At 53.5% G+C, this 20,887-nt stretch overlaps 2 protein-coding genes across 4 annotated transcripts; both read right to left on the bottom strand.

The window, feature by feature from the left end:
- Positions 1-582: 582 nt before the first annotated feature.
- On the bottom strand, positions 583-10,062 carry LOC119566022 (maestro heat-like repeat family member 5). Its single transcript, XM_043545240.1, has 12 exons — positions 9,544-10,062; positions 7,598-7,724; positions 6,342-6,532; positions 5,393-5,530; positions 5,116-5,233; positions 4,436-4,579; positions 3,879-4,055; positions 2,995-3,150; positions 2,359-2,481; positions 1,868-1,970; positions 1,348-1,422; positions 583-714 (listed from the first exon to the last, which is right to left on the bottom strand). Exons 1-12 carry the CDS (start codon positions 9,615-9,617, stop codon positions 602-604), a joined length of 1,539 nt encoding a protein of 512 aa, XP_043401175.1. The 5' UTR covers positions 9,618-10,062; the 3' UTR covers positions 583-601.
- Positions 10,063-10,945: 883 nt separating this feature from the next.
- On the bottom strand, positions 10,946-17,589 carry LOC119566023. Of its 3 annotated transcripts, XM_043545710.1 has the most exons (7): positions 17,223-17,589; positions 16,555-16,913; positions 15,443-15,621; positions 14,616-14,627; positions 13,686-13,982; positions 12,890-13,005; positions 10,946-11,274 (listed from the first exon to the last, which is right to left on the bottom strand). In XM_043545710.1, exons 5-7 carry the CDS (start codon positions 13,870-13,872, stop codon positions 10,975-10,977), a joined length of 603 nt encoding a protein of 200 aa, XP_043401645.1. In that variant the 5' UTR covers positions 13,873-13,982; positions 14,616-14,627; positions 15,443-15,621; positions 16,555-16,913; positions 17,223-17,589; the 3' UTR covers positions 10,946-10,974. The 3 variants fall into 3 exon arrangements, 2 of the variants coding, with proteins under 2 accessions (XP_043401645.1, XP_037752397.1); XM_037896469.2 differs by lacking the exons at positions 14,616-14,627; positions 15,443-15,621; positions 16,555-16,913; positions 17,223-17,589 and having other exon boundaries at positions 13,686-14,032; XR_006290555.1 differs by lacking the exons at positions 14,616-14,627; positions 15,443-15,621; positions 16,555-16,913; positions 17,223-17,589 and having other exon boundaries at positions 11,231-11,249; positions 13,686-14,032.
- Between the last annotated feature and the right edge of the window lie 3,298 nt (positions 17,590-20,887).

A 20,887-nucleotide genomic window follows, 5' to 3' on the forward strand; every position in this document is an offset into this window, starting at 1 on the left:
ATCCGGCCCTTGCCCTATTCCCCAGCCTGTTCCAATCCTGCTCTTGACTCCGGACTCCGGCTCCAACCCTTGGCTCCCCTCGGCTCGGCCTCCACCACTCTGAGCACGAGGCCCCAGCGCCACTGCTCCAACCACTGGGCCCAACCAGCCGTGCTTTGGCTTCTGACACCAGTGATATGGAGGAGTCGTTCACCTCACTGCTTTCATGTGTATGGCCCTGCCTTGGTCAGCGCTGGTTTTCATCTGCCATGGTGCTGCCCAGTGACATGGCTTTCTTCGATCCCTTTGAACTTCTTCCAAGTCTTCTCTAGGCCTGACTAATCGACATAATTTTGGCTCATCTGCTGATATCCACCTTGTTGTTCAAAACATAAGGACATAAGAAAGGCCACAGCAAAGGTCCATCTAGCCCAGTATCCTGTCTTCTGACAGTGGCCAATGCCAGAGGGAATGAAGGGACAGGCAATCATCTAGTGATCAGTCCCCTGTCCCCCATTCCCAGCTTCTGGCAAACAGAGTCTAGGGACACCAAAAAGTTGAGAAGCGTCTGTTGTATTTACCACAGCAGGACAAAGAGCTCTTCGGTATCGCTCCCGGTTCCCTAGTCGAATGCAGAACCCAACACGAGATTTTCAAGCTGCTGCAAATATTTATAATATCTGTTGAGGATGTACCACGTAGTCCTGTCCGATTTCAAAGGCACTTCGTGAAAAGCTGAAACCAAGAGGAAATGGGTTGAAAACCCCATGGTGCTGATGTGACTGGTACCTAGGAAACCTCCCCTTCCGATGGCCATTGCCCCCTGCTATTCGCTCCCCAAGATTCTAAGGGCACAAGAACAACAACTCGGCTCCTCCCAAAATAGCCCTGGACAGAGAGGAGACCCCATTCTTGCCTAACTTCCCCCTCTGCTGGCAGACACTCCTCCACACACCCGTCCACACAGACGGTTGGGGGCACTTGTTCTTTGGATGGAACAGGCAAGTGACAGCGGCAGCCCCGTTAAACCATCCAACATTTAGGCCGAGATGCACAAAGGGATTTCGGCTCCTAACGTCTCCTGAAATCCTTTGTGGCCCTGTGCCTTCATTCCTGAAGAGCTCACAGGGAAAAGTGTTACCCATGTGCCCTCATGGGATTTCCTAGGAGCTGATAACCAATCTCGGAGTGAAGGTCCCTGGCCTGCAATCACTCCATTCCAGGGAGGGCAGGTGATGAATCTTTCCCTACAGAGGGGAATCGTCATCATCATCATCATCATCCTGAATAACAAGAGCCCTTTTCAATTCGGTCAGGCCTTCCTTTAGAGACTTTCTGACCTTGATGAAGACAGAGGTATTTCCTTACCTTCATACAGGCGGGAGATGCCATCTTCATTCACTGTTTCAGACAACAAATTGCAGTAATGGTGGATAGTATTTCCTAGACATACAATGAATACAATGGGTCTCATGGCTTTTCAGATCCTTCGCTGAAAACTGCTAATGATGCAGCCATTCCCCCAAGACACCCTTGGGAAATTCCAGACATTCCTTACATCTGTTCACAAAGCACGTTCGAGAAAGCATCAGACGCCCAGAAGTTACTGAGAGGCTGATTTCCAAAGGAGATTGAATTCACATCCCGCTGGTTTCCCCTAGGCACAGCCAAAGAGTTGTTGTGGGCGGGTGAAGTTGGTGCAGTCGATTCAGCTAAGTTGCTCCCATCATCTTGGAATACATGTTAATTCACACACAAAGACACACACACACACACACACACACCCCATTTTAGGATTCTGGTGCTGTTGGAGGGAACAGAGCAGCCGTCCAGAAAAGGGCTCTGAAGGAAGCATTGAGAAAAGATCAAGTGAATTTGCTCTGCTTACCAATGAATCGGGCTGCTGAATGTCTGATTGTTGTCTGTGAGCTTTCCAGGTACTGTAAGGCCTGGAACAGGAATTTGGGGATGTGGCTCTCGTTGTTCTGCATCTAGGAAGAAAGAAGGAAGAAATGCACAATATAGAAATGACATGTTCTTTCCACAGCGAATAGTCCAGGAAAGCCAAAGCATATAGCCAGGCCATGGCAACCGCCAATATGAACCCATACACCAGAGCAGCACCCCTCTGAAGTTCCCATTGTGTTCTCCAGAACCTCAGCTTTCATTGGAAAAGACAAAAGTTTGAAGGTCGGAGAATTGTGGAGAAAAATGTCAACAATGTGAAGGGATTGTAACTCCTGCCGAAATGAGCCAGCAGAGAGCCTGGAACGGAGTCCTGCAGCCCGACCAAAGCGGATGGGTACTCAGGGTGTGGGGTTAGAAAGGTCTTCCTCAAGTTGCCATTCAGCACTCTCAAGGCACAAGGAATTCACCTACCAAGCAGATCCAGACACACTTCAAGAGCTGTGAGGAGCCATCCCAGGCCATGCTGCGGAAGAGCGTCTTCAAATGAGCCCACCTGAGGAAGACTGCGCAGCGGAAGAGCGTCAGTTTACATGACTGCAAGAGAAGAGGAGACCAAGAGGGTTCTCCCTGAGAGAGGGATAGTCTGGGGGAATGGAACCTTCCCCGTCCCTTGTTCTCCTGCTTTTTCCTGCCAGTGGAGATTCCTGTCATTTGTTCTCCACAGGAGTGTGCTGAGGAGAGGAAAGGGAGAGTTGGCTGGAGAGAGGCAGAGCTGTCCTGTCCTTTGGATGGTTTGGGGCGGTTGCCCAAGGCCCCGTGCTTTGGGGGGCCCCGCACTTCAGGGGGACGCAGGCCCTGGGCTGTGCCGGGGCCAGCAGCAGTACTCCCGGCCCCGCTACGCTAGGCCCCTCCTCTTTCCCAGAAGAAGGCTTTTCTCCCCAATTGTGCTGTGTGCTGTGAGGATGGATGAGGCACTTGGCTCCAGCATGGAGTGAAGCAGGGAGGAGAAGACTCCACTTGGGCAAGGGGCTCTGGCGATGAATGGAGTGGGCGCCCCAGGGGATCCTGGCTCTTTGCTCTTAAGGCAATAATGACCATGGCACTTACCAGTTTCACACTCTCCTCCTGGTCTTCAAGATGCAGCAGCAGGGGGAGCAAGTAGTGGATGATTTCCTGCTGCACCAAGGGTTTGTCGGGGTCCTGCACCCTGCTCACCACGTTGCCAAGCAGTACAATGGCAGCTGAGCGCACACTGCCCTTCTCCTGGCAATGACACACAGGGGGTGGGGACCCCCGGTTAAAGCCAGGCAGCATCAGAGCATAACGCCACTGAGTGGTAATGCTTACGCTGCTCCGGTTCCCCCTGTGTGAACTACCTTGGCTGGCGGGAGCAGGGAGGCCACCAGGCCAGCGCCATAGACATCTTGTGCAGGGCCTGAGACCCTGTGCGGGACAGTGCAGCCCAGGGTGTCCCAGAGGCAGTTTCTGTCTGGAGAGAACAGACTCCTGGAACCCGAGAAGATGAGGGGAGAGGGCAGGAAGGCTGCTGGAGACTGGTGTGGGGAAGGGAGAAGCAGCTGCTGGAGCCTGGCAGGGACTGGCTGCTCCAAAAGACAGCATTTCTTTTGCTCTTGGGTGCCCCTGAGAGCCGGGCCATTCCCGACCCACCTCTTTCCTGCTGAGAATCTCCACCTCTTTGGGAGCCTGTGTTCTCCAGACAGCTGGTCATCTGCCCAGTGCCAGGCCCCCTCTCCCCCAGGCCAGGCTGCAGCAGGGGCTGGGAGCATGGCACTGAGCTTGAGCTTTGGAGAGAAGAGCTCTGACAGGGAGGTGGCTCAGCAGGAGATTCCCCACCCGTGGCGGGGGCACTCCTTGGAGGCCCCATGGCAGGCCTGAGGGGCGGGAGGAAGGGGATGGGGAGAGAGAGACAAGGGCATCAGAGACAGGTGGAGGGGGGGAGTGGGCTTCTTTGAGGGGGTTCCAAGCCTTACATCATCAATGAAGGGGCGAAGGCTGACTGCAATATCCTGGGAGATGGAGCCAAGCCCCTCCCTGTTGAGGAGGTGGATGATGTCTGCAGCTTTATGCATGGCCTCCAGGACACGCCCTCCATCCCTGTCACAAAAGACGGCCAGGATTGCTGGCAGCTGGGCCCGTAAGAATTGCACCTGCCGGAATGAAGAAGGCAGCTCATTACTTTCCCAGGTGACAGCCTGGAGCACATGCTGGACCACTGCCACCGACGAGAAACCACGGAGGGCACAGCCCCCAACGGGGCAGAAAGTCATTCTCCTGTCACTCTGTGCCAGTTGCTCACTGTCACCTTTGTCTTTGCTCACCTCGCCTCCCCCATTGCATCCCATCTGCAATCAGGGCTCAGCTCACGGGAGCAGGGAGCACGGCATGCCTTGATTTGCTCCGAAAGCACCTCCACCATTTGAGGGCTGTGTTTGAAACAAGAAGGCGTGTGTGTGGCTCTCCCTCTCATTTCTGAGCTATTTGATGGACATTGGCTTCCTGGGTCCCCTGGGCAATCCCCGGCTCTCACCTTTTCTGGCTGGAACACAATACTGCCAAGGCCTCGCAGACTGAGCCTCCGTATGATGGAATTTGCATCTTTGGTCCAGTCCATGAGCTGTGCCTGGAGGACTGATCTTGTCAGGATGGTGTCAATGGAAGGACTCTGGAGAAACTGGCAAGAGCCAAATGAAGATCAGGCTGAGGAGCAGAGGTCTTATTGTGGGGTGTGTTCCCTGGACAGTCGTCTTTCCCAAAGGGCCACTTCCTCCTATGCAAAGTCTCTGGTGAGTAGGGAGCCAATTGCTGCTGTTTCAGTTGGTTCCTTCCCCACATTTAGACTAATGCACAAGTCACAAATAAGCCCCCAGGGAAAGGGGAATCTCCAGACCTCATTGAGTGCCACGGAGAGAGCCATGGGGCAGAAGAAAAGGAGAACCCCAGGAAAAGGTGAGGAGAGAAGCATGGCCTTGGGGCACTGGAGAAACATGGCTTCTTGGCCCATAACCCCATCTAGGCACATCCAGCCAGGAGCAATCTCACCCTGTCTCTCCCTCCCTCTCTTTGCCATGCCCCGCAACCATCCATGTGCAGAGAGGAGCTAGCTGCTGTAGGTAGGGCTGCTAAGCTGCTGACAATGTAGCCTAGAGCTTCCTGTCCTGAGCTGCTCTCCAGAAAGCCCACTTCTGCCTGTCAACTCATGAATCTCACCTCAGTGCAGAAAGCCAGGGCGATAGTTCTCTGCTCCTCCTCCTTCCCACTCTGGACGATGGTGATTGCCTCTCTGAAAACTGCAGGGAGCTGAGGGTTCTCAAACTCGATCATGGCTCTGGAACATGGAACAGAAAGTCCCTTTTGATTCTCAAGGGGGAGAGAGCGTTCAGCTCAAGTTGCTGGGCTGAGCTGGCAGCCTGGAACTGAGGAATATTTCACACGGAAATCCCATTCCCAAGAGAGACCCAAAGAAGAGGAAACTTTGAGCTCCTACCTTGCAATCAGGCCAACCCCCTGCGAGTAGTGATATCGGGAGGCTATCATGTCCCAACCCCGATGAAAGTGGATGCTAGCAAATTCCTTCCAGTAGCCGGGCATGGAGAAAAGCGTCTTCACAGCCTCCACTGAGGTGCTAAAGACAAAAACAAACAAACAAACGAAAAAGAGTGTCAAGCAATGAGATCAGCCCCAAGCATGGCAAATCTGCACAAGTCCTGAGACACCCAGCATGCTCAGCAGTAGCTAGCCTCCCCAAGGATGGATCCAGTGTGATACCCTGTCTACACTGCAGTTTCACTGAGTTTGGAACCAGTTAGGGACCCTGTAGCTTCTTCAGATGGTTGGTGTCATCACTCACGATGGTTGAATACTTGATTCTTTACTGTGACAGGTAACAGGACTCAAGCGGGCATGTGGGTCCAGATCCTTTGTTGGTGGAATCGAGCAAAGCTCGATCAGTTTACGCCACCTGAGGTGTCTTCTGGCGCTCTCTCTTTCCCGTGCAGATGGAAGCCCCTAACTGTGCCCACAGAACCAGATGAACTGGTCCCCCTTCCTCCTGTCTGCCTGTGAGGCTGACATCCTGCGGTGCCTGGCCCCATGTGCTGCCGGTGTGGCTCTGTCCACGTTCGGGGAGAGAGGCCCACGGATTTGCTCAGCAGGCACTGAGGAAAGCACTGACCCTTTGGCGGGTGGCAGACGTGGATGGATGCACAAACATGGCTGCCGCCTGAGTGTGTAGGGAAAGCAGCTGGCCTGTGAACGGCGTTAGATGAGCGAGTGTGACTCACAAGAATGCACGGCTCTCAACCCTTTTCCCTCAAGAGAGACCTGCTCCCAACTGAGCCTGGGCTAACGACAGCACCCGAACAACTGATGGCCATGAACAGCCCCCAGGTGTTTAGCCGAACAAATCTCTTCTTCCTTTTCCTTTCAGTCATTACCTTAGGGGGCTGAGGCAGCTGGATCCCTCCTCGGGGCTGGATGTCTGCCTGGCCATGTAGGTCCCTGGCAAGTGCAGATCCAGCACGTACTGCACTTGCCTGACGCAGAGAATGAGCAGCTGGGGATACATTTGCAGGATGGCTTCTCGGTATCCCCGTAGGAAAAGGAGCTCATAAATGGTCTTCATTGCCTGGAGGGGGGAAAGAATTTCACTCAGCTCTCCCAATCTGCCACCTGCCCCCATTGCCATTCGCTCTTGTCCTTTTGTCATGTCTCCTTTGCTCTCCAGCGTATTACAAAACAGTATTGGCTTCTGAGAGGGGTGGGGACATTTGGAGGCTCCTGAACCTTCCCCCATTCCTGGAACGGAAGCAGGATGGAAAGATGAGAAGAGTCTGGATGACGTTATTCCCCATGATTTCTTTTTCTGGTGCAGAGCCTGTGCTTTGGCTTTCCAGCCATGACTGGAAGGGCTGAAACCATCCTGAGGAGATCCGTTCTCCTAGGCCCAGTGTTTCTGGCCCAGTCAAAAGTACTGGACTTCTCAGGATTCCATGTTGGGAAGATTTCTAGCCACAGTTTACAGAGCCAGAAACCTGGCTACTTCCAAGAGACACCTGAACTGCACCTGCTCACTAAAGGGCCATCTGGAGCAGAAGACAACTGAGCCAGGGTACCAGCCGATAAACCACTTCAGATGTGTAACTTTGACCTGGGGGAAACTTTACTGACACCTCTTTGGTTTGATTGGAAGTGGCGAGGACACACTAAAGCCCGGTCTACACTCCAGAGTTAGGTCAACGCAAGGCCGCTCACTCTGCATCCCCCTAAGGATGGAATTTCCTTCCCGTCATCAGAACTGCCCCTTGGTGCCAAATTCTTCACTCCACCTCCACAAGTGGCAGAGAGTCCAGGTCGATGCAGTTAGGTCGATGCAGCGTCAGTGCAGACACCGCGTCGCTTTCGTTAACTGGCTTTCAGGAGCCTTCCCACAATGCCCCACCCTGACCCTACAATCAAGACAAGCCCTTCTGGTGAGGACGTGCACTGCCGACACAAGCAGCAAAGTGCGGACACACACCAGGGATGGAATCGGTGTGGCGGCTGTCTGCCCATTTAAGTTAGGTCGGCTTCAATGTGTGGTGGAGCCATGGCATGAAGCTAAGAAGAGGTGAAACTCGCACACACACACAGATGCACCATCTTCCCTGTGCCTCTGGCGGGTTTGCAAGGTGACATCTCAAATCTCACTTACAGCCAGAGACACATGGCTGCTCTTCTCCTCCCGGCGTCTCTGCTGGAGCTTGTCCAGCAGCTGCTGCAGCACCTCCCTGGTGAGCTGTGGTTCTTCACCCAAGGCCTTCCACAACTCAATGGCACATCTGCAAATTCAGAAACACACGTCAGAGCTTTCCTGCTTGGCCATCTCTTGCCCTCCCCAGGGAGAGGCTTGGAATACCAGAGGAGACAGCCACTGGTGCAGGGAGGCTAAGGCAGGGCAAGTCCCTTCAGAAAAAGTTGGATTTATTCCTTTCCCCTCATGGGTTCTTGTTTCGAAAGCTAACCCACTCTTTCCAAGACAGTGACCATGTACTGACCACAGAATGACCACCAAACTCTGACCCGCAGACTGTGCAAAATTCTGCTCTGTTACACTTGGGTCAGTCCCGAGAAACTTGCCTGACATCATTGGAGTTACTCTGGCTGTTTGGGGGTCTAACGGAGAGCCAGCGTTTGGCCAAGTGTCTCTTAGCAGCTCAATTCTACTGCAGTGTGGTGGACAGGGTCAGAGAGTGAGTCAGCACATGCCCTGATCTGAGAAGATTCAAGAGCTTGGAAGAGGAGATTGTAAAGCCCAATGTGACAGAGATGGAAGGAAAGTAGGACTGAAATCCCCCTCCTCCATTCTTGCGGATCTAAGTCCTGCTGGTCCCCGCAGGGATCTGCAGAGGAAGACTGCAGATGGATCCAAAAGACTTCCAGTCATTTGACTTCCAAGTTTGGTGAGGAAGGTCGGAGGTGGTGGTCAAGCCCTAGGACATTGAGAACTAGGTTGGACAATTCAAGAGCAAATGGCCTGGAAGCAAGGTCTTCAGGAAGCTTGGCTGAACTTCTGTGCCAATGCTGCTGAGTTTCTGTGACTTCTGAGCACAGCCCCTGGAAAGCACTGTGGCTGTTCCAAGAAATTCAGACCTGATTCTGAAATTCAGAAAGGTTTACAAATCAAACACTCAAAGAAATCTTAAAACCAACACTCTATTCCTCCGATAACTGAATTGGGTAAGAAGTTCCATTTCTTTCCTGCTGCTCTTCAATTTGCTCTGCAGTGTGACACAAATTTCGCTCAGGTCAGTGCAGAACTGCATTGCAGAAGATGCCAAGGAAAGCTGGACTTTTGACCTCTGGCTAGGGTTCAGTTGGGTTTCATGGCCCCGAGGCACATGGGGGTTGTGTTACAAACCCCTCAGCTGGCTGACCCTTCCAAGTGATCAGCAATAACCAGCAGGACTGAAAGTTAACAATCTATTGAGGTGGAAAGAGGCACTCCCCCCTCTCAGAGCTATTAATGCTGGCTGTCTGCTCGCTGCACTGCATTTAGGCTCTGGTCATGTGGGGAGGATTTTTTTGTTGGTTTTCTTTTCTTTTCTTTTGCATCAATAAGGGCTGGAAATGTCTGTCTTAAGAGATTGACCTCTGCCCCACAGCTCCATAAGGATGAGTGCATTTTGTCACCAATTCCTCAGCCATGGAATAACTGGGGGGTCTGACGACAGGTAAGAATCCTGCACTGGTCTCCAGGGGATAGACAGATGGGCCTCATGGGCCTTTTCCATCTCTGCCTTCTCTCCTGCAGTAAGGAGCAGCCAGACCTCATGAGCCAGGGATGTTGAGTGAGCCCCCAAATCATTGATTGGCCCTGTACTGGATCTGAGAGGAAGTGGGGTGACCCATAGAAATCAGGACAATGCTGGAATTCTCCAGAAAAGTGGCATGTCTCCATCCCGGGGAGTGTAGGAGGAGGGGTTGGCTCCTCAGTGGCTGGGCCTGGCCATCTCCTCTTAGGAAGCGTGGACAGCTCTCTGCACAGCAGGAAACTCCCTCCAAGTGTGTGAGCCCCACGGACCCCTCCCGGCCTGTGGCCTGTCAGTAGGAGCAGGAAGAGAACTACTGGACTGAGGAGATAACAAAGCAGCTCCCTACCTGTGCGATGAGAGCGTGTGAGCCACACAGGTTAGAACCACGTCCTGGGGGTGGGAGCGAGCCAGCAAGGCCATGGCCCTGAGCACTGCTCTTCTGGCTCTGGGATCACAGCTGTTGTCGAGCCAGATTAAGATCCCTCCCACGACGTCTCCAACCTGGAAGAATGCCAGAAAGTTGAGGGATGGATTTATCAATGAGTGGCCTCCTCCCAGGGAAGCCCTCCTGGCAGCCCTGCAAGCCTCCTCTGACCTCGGTTGCCCATCTTGGCTGCTCCCTAAGAGGCTTTGACAAGTCCAGGAACCCCAGTCTTCCTGAGGTCTGGGTTAGCACCTTCAAGCTCCAAAACACGCACAAAACCTTAGAGTGGGCACAGTCCTAACTCCCCTGATGTCCCAGGGCCTTCCCTGCCGTAGCAAACGGCTCTCAGCCCCGCTCTCAAGGGCTTCCCTCCAGGAGCCTTTCCTCCATCTCTGCAACTTCCTTTTAGCTCTTTCTTGCACAATCCGTTCCTCCAGACCAGTGGTTCTCAAGCTAGGTTCCATTGTGGGGCACATCCAATCCGACCTGTTTGTCCCTGAGGATGTCCCAAAGGGGCGCAGCTCTGTGCTGAGCGGGCCACAGGTTGAGAAGCACTGCTCCAGACCCAGCTGGTTCTACCGATGTATCCCAGAGCCCATGGCAGAGATGGGAGGCAGGGCTAGTTGGGTGGGGCTAGCCAGCTCCCGGCCCCAGCCCTAAGGAGAACCTCCATACTGTGGGATTTTAAAATCTTCCCCGACAAATCTTGAAGCCGGGTCTCTAACCTCGGGTTCATGCTATGGCACTTAGAAGAGCAGTGTAGACAAGGTGACTTGGGCTGGAGCCCAGGCTCTGAAGCCACCCTCCTCCCCAGGCTTCAGAGATCAAGTTCCAGCCCCAGCCCAGAAGAGTCTGCATTGCTGTTTTGGCCCCTCAGTGCCAGCCCTGGGAGCCCAAGTCCATAGGGCCAGGCTTTCAGGCTCCTGCTGCAGAATTTGCAACACAGGGAGACAGACCCTAAAGGGACAAGCCACCCCCTAGGACTCTTCCGTGAGGAATTGGTCATTGCTCTTTCCTCTCTCGAACAAGGAGCAGGAGCTACAAGGCGGGTGGCTGGATTCTGTTGACCTGTTCTGCTAGCAGGAGTTAGAGCCCTGCACAAATCAATCTGCTGATTGAGGGGCCATTTGTTAACTTCCCGCTGGGACCTGTTGGAAAGAAGGAACTCGGGCAGAGGCAGGGATGACCTGCAGGAAACCCTAGGAACAGGCAGGTTGGGGAGGAAGTTCAGGCTGAGGATTCTGTTCATTGATTAGTCTCAGAGTTTCCAGGAAAGCCAAAGCCCAGGAAGGGAATAAGTCTGCACTTCCGCGCCATGTGCAGGCGGTCTTTGGAGAAGGGCTTGAATGTCACCTATCCCCGTGGCCAAGCGATGAATGGCAAGGGGCTGAGCCAACCTTCCAATCCCATGCCAGTGTCCCAGGAATGGTTTCCGAGGAGAGGAACTTCTCCCATCCCCCTCTCTGCGCAGCATCCCCCTGCCCCATTGCGGGCGTCTCTTACTTTCTCCATCTTGTCTCCGTGGAGAGATACGATGGCCCTCAGCTCTTCCTCTGCGGCTCTAAATCTCTGCAGGGTGGGTGTTGTCAGACCCTTCATGGCTGCCATCAGCAGGGCATGGAGCGGGGCTGAGGAAGGGTGCTCCCTGGGGGTCTGCAAAGAACAGGGACAAAGCCTGTTTGGATTGAGTATTTCCCTGGGGCAGCTGCCCTGGAACAGTCTGTCCCCGGGGGAGGCTGGCAGTGCCGAGGGAGCGTGGAGACTCCGGCTGAGCCCTTTTCTTCAAAAGCCTCCCCAGGTGCTAAGGTTTCCTCAGCCTTTTGTCCCCTCTCTGGCCCCCTCTCCTGAGAAGAGACGGGAGCCTCTCGGGCAGTGCTGGGACCCCAAGGGCCACCCCGTTTCCTCCCTCGCTAGCCCCTCCTCGCAGGAAACCCTGCTTTTCCTGAGAAAGCCTCAATGTCCTGCAAAGCCCATTCGAGTTGCTCCTTGAGTGTCGCCGAGGGGTCACTGGAGAACGTGCCCCATGTCCCATCCCACCCCGAGCACCTGAGGAGATTGGCTCAGCAACTCTGGCAGCCCACAGTGTCTGCGAGGAAGGGACTGAGAATAGGGCCCAAACGGAAACGCCCTCTTCCTTCCCCACCTCGCAGCCTGTGGGGCTGCCAGAAAACAGGCAGGAATCACCGTCAGGACAGAAAGTAACTGAGACTGAAGAAGCAAGTTTGCCTGGCTGAGGAGAAGCCCAAAGCGTGGGCCTCTGGGGCCAGAGCCCTGGGGGTGAGAACTCACTGGGCACAATGTTACTCCAGGGGGCCTGGTTCCAGGGTCACCTCAACCCAGGGCCTGGGGTGCTGGAGGCCTTTGCCCTGGTGTCTCAGGGCACCCCCTGGGGATTCCTGCAGCTGGCCTGCATGGTGCTGGATTAGCACCGTCTGTCCTGGTTGCCAACAGCTGAGGGGTAGCTCAGTGGTTTGAGCATTCGCTAAACCCAGGGTTGTGAGTTCAATCCCTGAGCGGGGGACCATTTCGAGATCTAGGGTAAAAATTGGGGTTTGGTCCTGCTTTGAGCAAGGGGGTGGACTAGATGACCTCTTGAGGTCCCTTCCAACCCTGATATCCTAGGATGCAGTAGAGCACAGCGGAGTGGCACACTCGCCTCCATACTCCAGACCCCCGGCGGGTCAGAAGCTCCCAGAATTGCAGCCTTTTGTATGCGCTGCAGGGTGCTCTGTCCCGAAGAGGAAGAGTTACAAAGGTGTCTAGAGGCTTTTGTAACTCGGACAGAGCCCAGACGTTGGCAGGCGGGAGGGAACCTGGGATCTCTGGAGCTTAGTGCAGGAGCCTCGACCACAGGAGCGAAAAGCCAAGAGGCTGTTAGCTAAGGCTCTAGAGCAGACTCCTTTTCTCTGTGTCTCAAAGTGGTCCTGGTGCCACGAGATGGGCCAGAACACCACAGCCAGGAGATATGTGGGTTCCCCCGACCAGGGCAGGGATGGGCCTGGTCTGATTTTCAGCCGTGCCTGTGTGCCATAGAAAGTGCATCAGAATCGGGCACCTGAGTCAGGCACTTCTGCCAATCCCACAAAGCACCTCTGGACTTCTTTAGGTGCCTAAACCCCTTTGTCAAAGAGGGCCTCGTTCAAGCAACCCAGATAAAGACTGGCTGGAGTTGATCACCCTTGACGAGTGTTTCTTTTCAGCCCCTGGGAGATATTCCTACACACAGCAAGGGATGCTTTCCATGAGCACGGCCACACAGCATCATTACCATCGTCATATGGGAGCTGCTTGTTAATGAGGGGCTGGGAGTGCGCTCTTCTTCCTGCTCTTCTGGGCTTCCTTTTTCCCACTTCCCCTTCGTGTCAGACGGCTCCTTCTTCGTCCCTGCAGCAGAAAGAAACATTCTTAACATTTTGCTTTTCCACATCTTCCCCCTGGTTTACAGAGGATGGAAGTTGGGCCCAGAGCCCTGAAGCGAATTGCCCAGGGTCAGACTGAAGGTTGTTGGCAGAGCTCAGCAGAGAACTCCGCTCTCCTGACTCCTAGCTGGGGGCTTTGACCACACAAGGCTTCCTCTTCCCTCGGGGCCAGTTTCTTTTCAATGGTGTCGTCTACTCTTCCCCTCCCCTTGCACCCCTTTCCTGTCAGTGATGGGCACCTGGCCTCCTTTTGCATTGAACCCCCCAAGAAGGAATGACTCAGCTCTGATACGGTTCCCAGCTGGGACCTGCTGAGACCTCTGGAGCATTTTCCTGAGGAAAGGGACCCAATCGGGGGAAAGAAATGATTTCCTCCAACGTCCAGCCTCTCTCTTCTCCTTCCAGCCTGGAACAATGTTAGTAGTCCCCACCCCACCGTGCCAGATCCCCAGAGGGGGGTGACCTGACATTGTCAGCTCTCCCCACCTCAGCCATGGACCTCTGCCACCCTCTCAATGGATTCCAGAGCCGGAGGTGCCCATCACTGTCCCATGAGACGGCCCTGATGTCGAAGGCTTGTCGAGTGACTGGTGTGAGTGTTCCTCACATGCTCCTTGCCAACCATAATGGATTGAACCATCTCACCTGTAAGATCCACTTCGTCTTTGTCTGTCGTCTCCTGCAGCTTCACCTCCTCTGCCTCCACCTGGGTCTCAGCTGCTTTCTTCTTCAGGGACAAGTGCGTCCACCTTCTTGGAGAGGAAGCTGTTCTCTCCTCACTGCTCTCTGCCATCGCACTGTGGGATTGGCAACAGACACAGAGTCTTTTCATGCCTGACAGGATGGTCCATGAGCATTTTCTTCCCTGGGGCTTCTCTGGCAAGGCCTGTTCTTGGGGGCTGAGGCCAGAGCATGCCTCAATGGCTGCAGGTTGGACGAGCACTTTGTGCACATGGATCTCTCTGTGCTCCCGAGAGGCGAGTCTTTGGAAAAAGGAATGAAGCCTGGAATAGAAAGAAGGAGGAAATGGGTTTTTCTGTCCTTCTCGAACGGAAGGGAATTAGTTTGCCCAGGATTCCCAGATCCACGAGAGTGGTCTTTTGAAGCCATCTGCTCCTCTACTAGCCAGGACTGGTTGCTGCAACCAAGAAGATCAGCAACACAAGACCGCCCAGACTGGGTCAAACCAAAGGTCCATTTAGCCCAGTACGCTGTCTTCTGACAGTAGCCAGTGCTGAGTGCCCCAGAAGGAATGAACAGGGAATCATCAAGCGATCCATTCCTGTTGCTCATTCCTGGCACCTGGCAAACAGAGGCTAGGGATAGAAAGAGCAAAAGGTCAGTTTCTATGTTCTTTGCTCATTGCCTGGGCCTAGTTGCCAAAATGCTTCCTTCTGAACCCCACTCCTTTGTGCACAGAATGTTGGGACTCTGGGAACAGATCGGGCCAAGCTGAAAACCAAGAAAGCTCTGTTCCCAGAGAAGCCAGGAAAAGGAAGAAAAGATTGTCATCTCGAGGGTTTGAGGGTCTGGAAGGATGAATTAGCAGCTGCAAATATGTTGACTTCTTCTCAACTATTTGAAAATCTGGAATGTTTTAGCATGGGGGAAAGAATCAGTCAACTTGAAATGAAGAATGACCCATATTATTTCCAACATCCAGTCAGAAGTTAGGCCTCCAAAACAAGGACAAAGAAATCACAGCGAGACCCATGACAAATGTAGGCGACAGTTGATTGAAACCCCTTTCCTGGAAAGGAATTCCGGGGAGGGGTGGGGGGGGGTGGCATCGACACATCTATTTTCTATAGCCCAAGGGGGTAGAGTAGAATTTGTAGAGAGTTTTGAGATCTATCGCCATGAGATTCTTTCTGAGAGAACTACCAAGATGACAGTAAGGGGATGGGAGTGGAGCTGTATCACTTTCAATATCTTAAGATTCATTTCTTCTGCATTATTTGAGCTCATTTATGTGCATTTCAATCATGTAAATTCTGAGATCGATGTTCTCTCAATACACATTTCTTTCGCAGTCATGACAGGAGACAAAGGGTTTCTATTCCCAACTTGAAGGCAAGGAGTGCATTAGGGGCAACTCCAAGGGAAATACTATTGATGGAGATATCAATCTAACTTCTACACGAGTTTTGTTATCTTCCTTTTCGGTTCTATCCCTGGAAATTCCCCCCGACTAGTCTGCTGAAAGATAAAATCATCTAAATCTGCCTCCAAAGAACCTGACAGGCTGAAGCAGGAGGAGACCTGAGAGATGGCTACATTCAAATCCAAACGGAACGCTGAGACCTGCCTGTTGCCACACCAGCCCCCACCCGTCCCCAGGAGAAGGAGGCACCGACCTGTCGTGTGCGATCTAATGAGCAGGGAAAGAATCTGGGAATTACCTTCTGTAAAAACTCATCCTTTTGTTCCTCAAACACCTGTGGAAATAGCTGATTCAAGAAGTTGTTGACAGAGGGATGGTCCGCGTCTCTCAGCAGCTCCTTGGCTCACCAGCCGTTGTCAACCAAGCCAGTTGGCAGACTGAGGGCAGGGCAAGAATGCTGACGCCGAACACTCTTTGCTGTTGGCATCCGTGACATCACAATCAGCTTGTGCATAAACACACACAGACCCCACCCAGAGAGACACACCCCCAGAAAAGTTAGTAACATGAACAAGACTGAGAGACTCCCCCAAATCTCTCGGCATTTTGATTTGGGGGAGGGGGATCATAGGAGCCGACTGCATGGGTGCTCCGGGCCTGGATCACCCAGGAGGAAATATTAGTGGGTGCTTAGCACCCAGTGGCAGCCAAGCTCTGCCCTCCCCGCAGTGCGTCTCGCCCGCCTGCGGCCCCACTGAGCAACTCCCCACTCTCCTTCCCAGCACTTCCTGCCCACCACAGAACAGCTGTTTCATGGAATTGAGGATGCTCCGGGAGGGTCGGTTAGGGGCGGGGACATGGCGTACTTGGGGCAGTGCATGGGATTCTTCTCTCCTAAGTGCAGGGCTCAGCACTTGTCCTTGCTGAACCTCATCAGATTTCTTTTGGCCCAATCCTCTAATTTGTCTGGGTCACTCTGAACCCTATCCCGACCCTCCAGCGTATCTCCCTCTTCCCCCAGCTTAGTGTCATCTGCGAACTTGCTGCGGGTGCAATCCCTCCCATCCTCCAGATCATGCACGAAAATGGTGAAGAAAACCGGCCCCAGGAGTGACCCGTGGGGAAGCGGGGGAGGGGGTGGAGGAGAGGAGGCAGACGGTGAGTGGCAGGGACCCCACAGAAGGGGGTGCAGTGGAGGAGAGGGGGAACTCATCCAGGCAGCGGTGGGCAGTGTGGGCTGGGAGAAGGGGCGAGGCAGATACAGGAAGAGATGGAGCACAGGCAGGGCACTGGGGCCCAGGCACCCGGGGCCTGGTCATCGTCGGCACCAGGAGAGGAGAGAGAGAGAGAGAGAGTTGGCGAACACACGAGAGAAGACAGAGAAACATGAGAGCAAGGCAAGCCACTCACCACCTGGAGTCATCCTCTTGGATCCAACCTTCTGCTGTGGAGGAGACACCGTTCTTGACCAGAGAAATGAGCAGCTTCTGAAAATGGGGATGTTTTCTCCCTCATAACCACAGCTGATCAGGAACCTTTTCTTACAAACTGAACCCTAATTTACAGGGCTTTTCTACCTGGACTCAGGTGGGGCGTGAAGAGAGCCCTCACCAAACCAGACACTTATCTCACCAAGACTGGCGCTTGCTCGGCTCCCAGATGGAGGGCTTTTGCCTGGGATCAACAATGGTCACAGGCTCGCTGCTCTCACTCACGTTCCATCGCATGAGGGCAGTAGACTCTGAGGCTTGACTTCTTTTTCCTTCGTACTAAAGCCAGCAGAGTGGGTGAAAAACAAAAAAAATTACCATCTCCGTCTGCAGTGTCATATGGTCTCTTCATTTCACATCTCCCGTATCCCCCGGCTCCACCCTCAACCCATCTCCCGTTCCTATTTTACAACTGCAAGTAGAAGGCTTCCATTGGAACGGCACCCAAAATCGTCACTTTGCTCAGGAGACTGGTCCCTTCCTCAGCCTTAATCCCAGAGCCTCGTACTCAACAAGGAAGCCCACGGCCTGTGAAGAGTACTACAGGGAGTACAGATGAGGAATTGAAAGCACTGACCGCTTACTCACAGCCAGTTATGCGGGAGGCAGAAAGCTGACGACTCTTCACGTCTGCTTAGAAGGATGTCCAAGCTGCTCAGGTCCACTCCTGCCATATTCTCCTCCGGCTAGGGCTCCTGGACAATTCCTCTGCGAAAGCAGCTGCAAAAGCCAAGCATGAGCCATCACTACACAAAGCTCGATGGGTGCTGGAAATCTTGCCCTCAGCCCTGCCTCACTCTTTCATCCCATCCACATCGGCCCCACTCGAGGAACAGAGATGGAGTTAACACCGACAGTCACCGCTCCACTCTCGCACCCACTGCCCTGCATGATTTTCGTCCCCTCCTACTGCTTCTTGGCTTCCGAGACATAGCCTGTGGGGATGCACACCTAGCGTGCCTGCACGTGTCCTGTGAAGGGAGACAGCACAGGGAAAGGCAAGGACAGAGAGAGAGAGACAGAGACAGAGTGTGTGTGATGGCCAACATACTAGAGGAGAGACAGAGAAAAACATGGTAGGATAGCAAGCAACTCACCTCCTGGAGTCATCTGTGATGAAGCGGGACTTCATGTTTCCTCTGAATCGTGTGGGGGTGCCTCAGTTTCCCCTAGGCAGTTCTTAAGGATCTAGGTGGTGGGGTAAGGCTGCATGATCGTTGCAGAGCTCTGGAGGGCAGGTGTGTGCAGGGGTCTGGACACAGAGAATGGCCGACACCCTCTTTCCTGGCACCTGATGCCCTGGGCCCTTCCCCCCTGCAAGGTGAGAGCTAAAGGGCTGGAGAACAAAGGAATCCGGTGACCTCCTGGCCGGGGACAGGGACAAAGCCCAGAGGAGGAGGGACTGGGGGGAGTTTCAGTTGGGGGCTGGCTGGAGACATGGAGTGAAGGGCAGGCGGGGTTGTCTGGCTCACTGCCCCCCAAAATGGACCCGGCTGAGGGGTCCTGTTCTCTGCACCTACAAGCTCTGTGTTAGACCATGTCCCTGTCGTCTCATAAAGCTCTGTTTTCCTGGCTGGCTGAGAGTCCCGTCTGACTGCGGAGTTGGGGGGCAGGACCCTCTGGCTTCCCCAGGACCCCGCCTGGGCGGACTGGCTGTGGGAAGCGCAGGGAGGGGCAGAGGAGGCTGAAGGCTCCGAGGTCAGAGCCAGGAAGGTGGAGCCGGGGGAGCTGTGTGTCCTGCAGACAGGCTGCTCCCCGAGAGGAGACTTCCCCAGAGTCCTGCCTGGCTTCCTGGGGAGCAGTTCCAGAGCATCGCCTGGGGACCCCGGGACATCCTCCTCCTCGATGAAACCTTCTGCTGTGTGTCGTGTTGTGTGTGTCGTGTTGCATGTGTCGTGTGACGTGTTGTGTGTGTGACTTGTGTGTCGTTTTGTGTGTGTGAGACGTGTTTCTGTGTGCGTGTTGTGGTCCATGTTGAGTGTGTGTGTGCCCTGTTGTATGCCGTGTTTTGTGCATGTGCCGTGTTGTGTGCCGTTTTGTGTGCATGTTGTGTGTGTCGGTGTCATGTGTTGTGTGAGATTTTTGTGTCTCGTGTCGTGTGCCTTTTTTGTGTGTCGTGTGTCGGTGCCGTGTGTCATGTTGTATGCGTGTGTGTCGGTGTCGTGTGTGGTGTTATCTGTGTGTGTGTCGTGTTGTGTGTGTGTGTGTGTGATATTTTGTGTGCGATGTTTTGTGCATCGTGTTGTGTGTGTGTGTCACGTTGTGTGCCATTTTGTGTGTCATGTGAGGTGTTGTGTGTCATATTGTGTGGGGGTGTCGGTGTCGTGTGTGATTTCTGTGTCACATTGTCTTCTGTTTTGTGCGTCTTCGTGTGTGTGTGTGTGTGTGTGTGTGTCACTGTCGTGTGTGATTTCTGTGTCACGTTGTCTGCCGTTTTGTGCCTCATCTCGTGTGTGTGTGTGTATGTGTGTGTGTTGGTGTTGTGTGTGATTTTTGTGTGTTGTGTTGTGTGCTGTATTGTGTGTCATTTTATTTGTGTGTGTCGGTGTCCTGTGTTGTGTGTGTGTGAGAGACTTGTTTCTGTATGTGTGATGTGTTCTGTGTGTGTGTGTCGGTGTCATGGTGTGTGTGTGTGTCAGTGTCGTCTGTCGTGTTTTGTGTGTGTGATGTTTTGTGTGTGATGTGTGTGTTGTCTTGGGTGGCCACTCAGGGTAATGCACAAACCATTTCCGTCACGGAGCAACAGTGACACCAGGTGGCCAATCCAGATAATGCACAAACCATTTCCCTCACAGAGCAACAGTGAGAGTGGGTGGCCACTGTTACGAATTATACCTGACAGGTCACGCACACAAGCTGCTGCGAATTATACCCGATTGGTCCCGCACAGGAACTGCTGCGAATGACACCCGATTGGTCCCGCACAGGTCAAGTCTAGGCTGAGGCACACGAACGAAGTCCACAACGGCAGGGTTCCCAAAAAGACTAAGTTTATTACGCTCGAGTGTGGTGCCCCCCTGCTCATCAGGAGGGGACCCCGCATGCAGGTTATACAAAGATTATAGACCTTTCAGCAAAGCACGTTGCCCTCGTCCATCGGAAACCTTAGCCAATAGACAAACCCTTCCCTTACCTACCACCTATCCCTGCTAGGTACATTCCCCGCGCTAAACCATGACTTCAGCTACATTACATGGTCCTAAAGCAATGCACCAGTAACTTTTCTTATCAGGATGGGAGGCCCACATCAAGGCCAGGAGGCAGGGAGTTAGGAACAGACAAAGAACAGAAACCGGGAGATAAAACAGGCTGGAGACAAGGGCGGGGGCGCGGAGGATTTTCACAGGGATGCAGTATCTAAGAAACACTCCTCCTGGTGCATGATGTGCTTGCTTTTAGACGATGGTGGGCCCCAAACCAAAATGGAGTCACATGCTAACTTTTCCTTCACACCACTCAGGGTAATGGTGACGTGATCGGAATAACAGAGACTTGGTGGGATAACTCACATGACTGGAGTACTGTCATGGATGGTTATAAACTGTTCAGGAAGGACAGGCAGGGCAGAAAAGGTGGGGGAGTAGCACTGTATGTAAGGGAGCAGTATGACTGCTCAGAGCTCCGGTACGAAACTGTAGAAAAACCTGAGTGTCTCTGGATTAAGCTTAGAAGTGTGTGCAACAAGAGTGATGTAGTGGTGGGAGTCTGCTATAGACCACCGGACCAGGGGGATGAGGTGGATGAGGCTTTCTTCAGGCAACTCACGGAAGCTACTAGATCGCATGCCCTGATTCTCATGGGTGACTTTAATTTTCCTGATATCTGCTGGGAGAGCAATACAGCGGTGCATAGACAATCCAGGAAGTTTTTGGAAAGCGTAGGGGACAATTTCCTGGTGCAAGTGCTAGGGGAGCCAACTAGGGGGGGCGCTTTTCTTGACCTGCTGCTCACAAACCAGGTAGAATTAGTGGGGGAAGCAAAAGTGAATGGGAATCTGGGAGGCAGTGACCATGAGTTGGTTGAGTTCAGGATCCTGACGCAGGGAAGAAAGGTAAGCAGCAGGATACGGACCCTGGACTTCAGGAAAGCAGACTTTGACTCCCTCAGGGAACAGATGGCCAGGATCCCCTGGGGGACTAACATGAAGGGGAAGGGAGTCCAGGAGAGCTGGCTGTATTTCAAGGAATCCCTGTTGAGGTTACAGGGACAAACCATCCCGATGAGTCGAAAGAATAGTAAATATGGCAGGCGAC

The sequence above is a fragment of the Chelonia mydas genome, chromosome 4, assembly GCF_015237465.2.
Source record: "Chelonia mydas isolate rCheMyd1 chromosome 4, rCheMyd1.pri.v2, whole genome shotgun sequence".
Taxonomy (NCBI): Eukaryota; Metazoa; Chordata; order Testudines; family Cheloniidae; genus Chelonia; species Chelonia mydas.

Excerpts from the sequence above, each read along its gene's own strand:
- LOC119566023 (XM_043545710.1), bottom strand. The coding sequence starts at position 13,872 with ATGAAAAGACTCTGTGTCTGTTGCCAATCCCACAGTGCGATGGCAGAG. Across the intron at positions 13,006-13,685 it reads AGACGAAGTGGATCTTACAG|GGACGAAGAAGGAGCCGTCT; the intron begins GTGAGATGGTTC and ends TTTCTGCTGCAG. Across the intron at positions 11,275-12,889 it reads GCAGCTCCCATATGACGATG|ACCCCCAGGGAGCACCCTTC; the intron begins GTAATGATGCTG and ends TGTTCTTTGCAG.
- LOC119566022 (XM_043545240.1), bottom strand. The coding sequence starts at position 9,617 with ATGGCCTTGCTGGCTCGCTCCCACCCCCAGGACGTGGTTCTAACCTGT. Across the intron at positions 5,234-5,392 it reads GGGGTTGGCCTGATTGCAAG|AGCCATGATCGAGTTTGAGA; the intron begins GTAGGAGCTCAA and ends TCCATGTTCCAG. Across the intron at positions 1,971-2,358 it reads AGTGTGTCTGGATCTGCTTG|ATGCAGAACAACGAGAGCCA; the intron begins GTAGGTGAATTC and ends CTTTCTTCCTAG.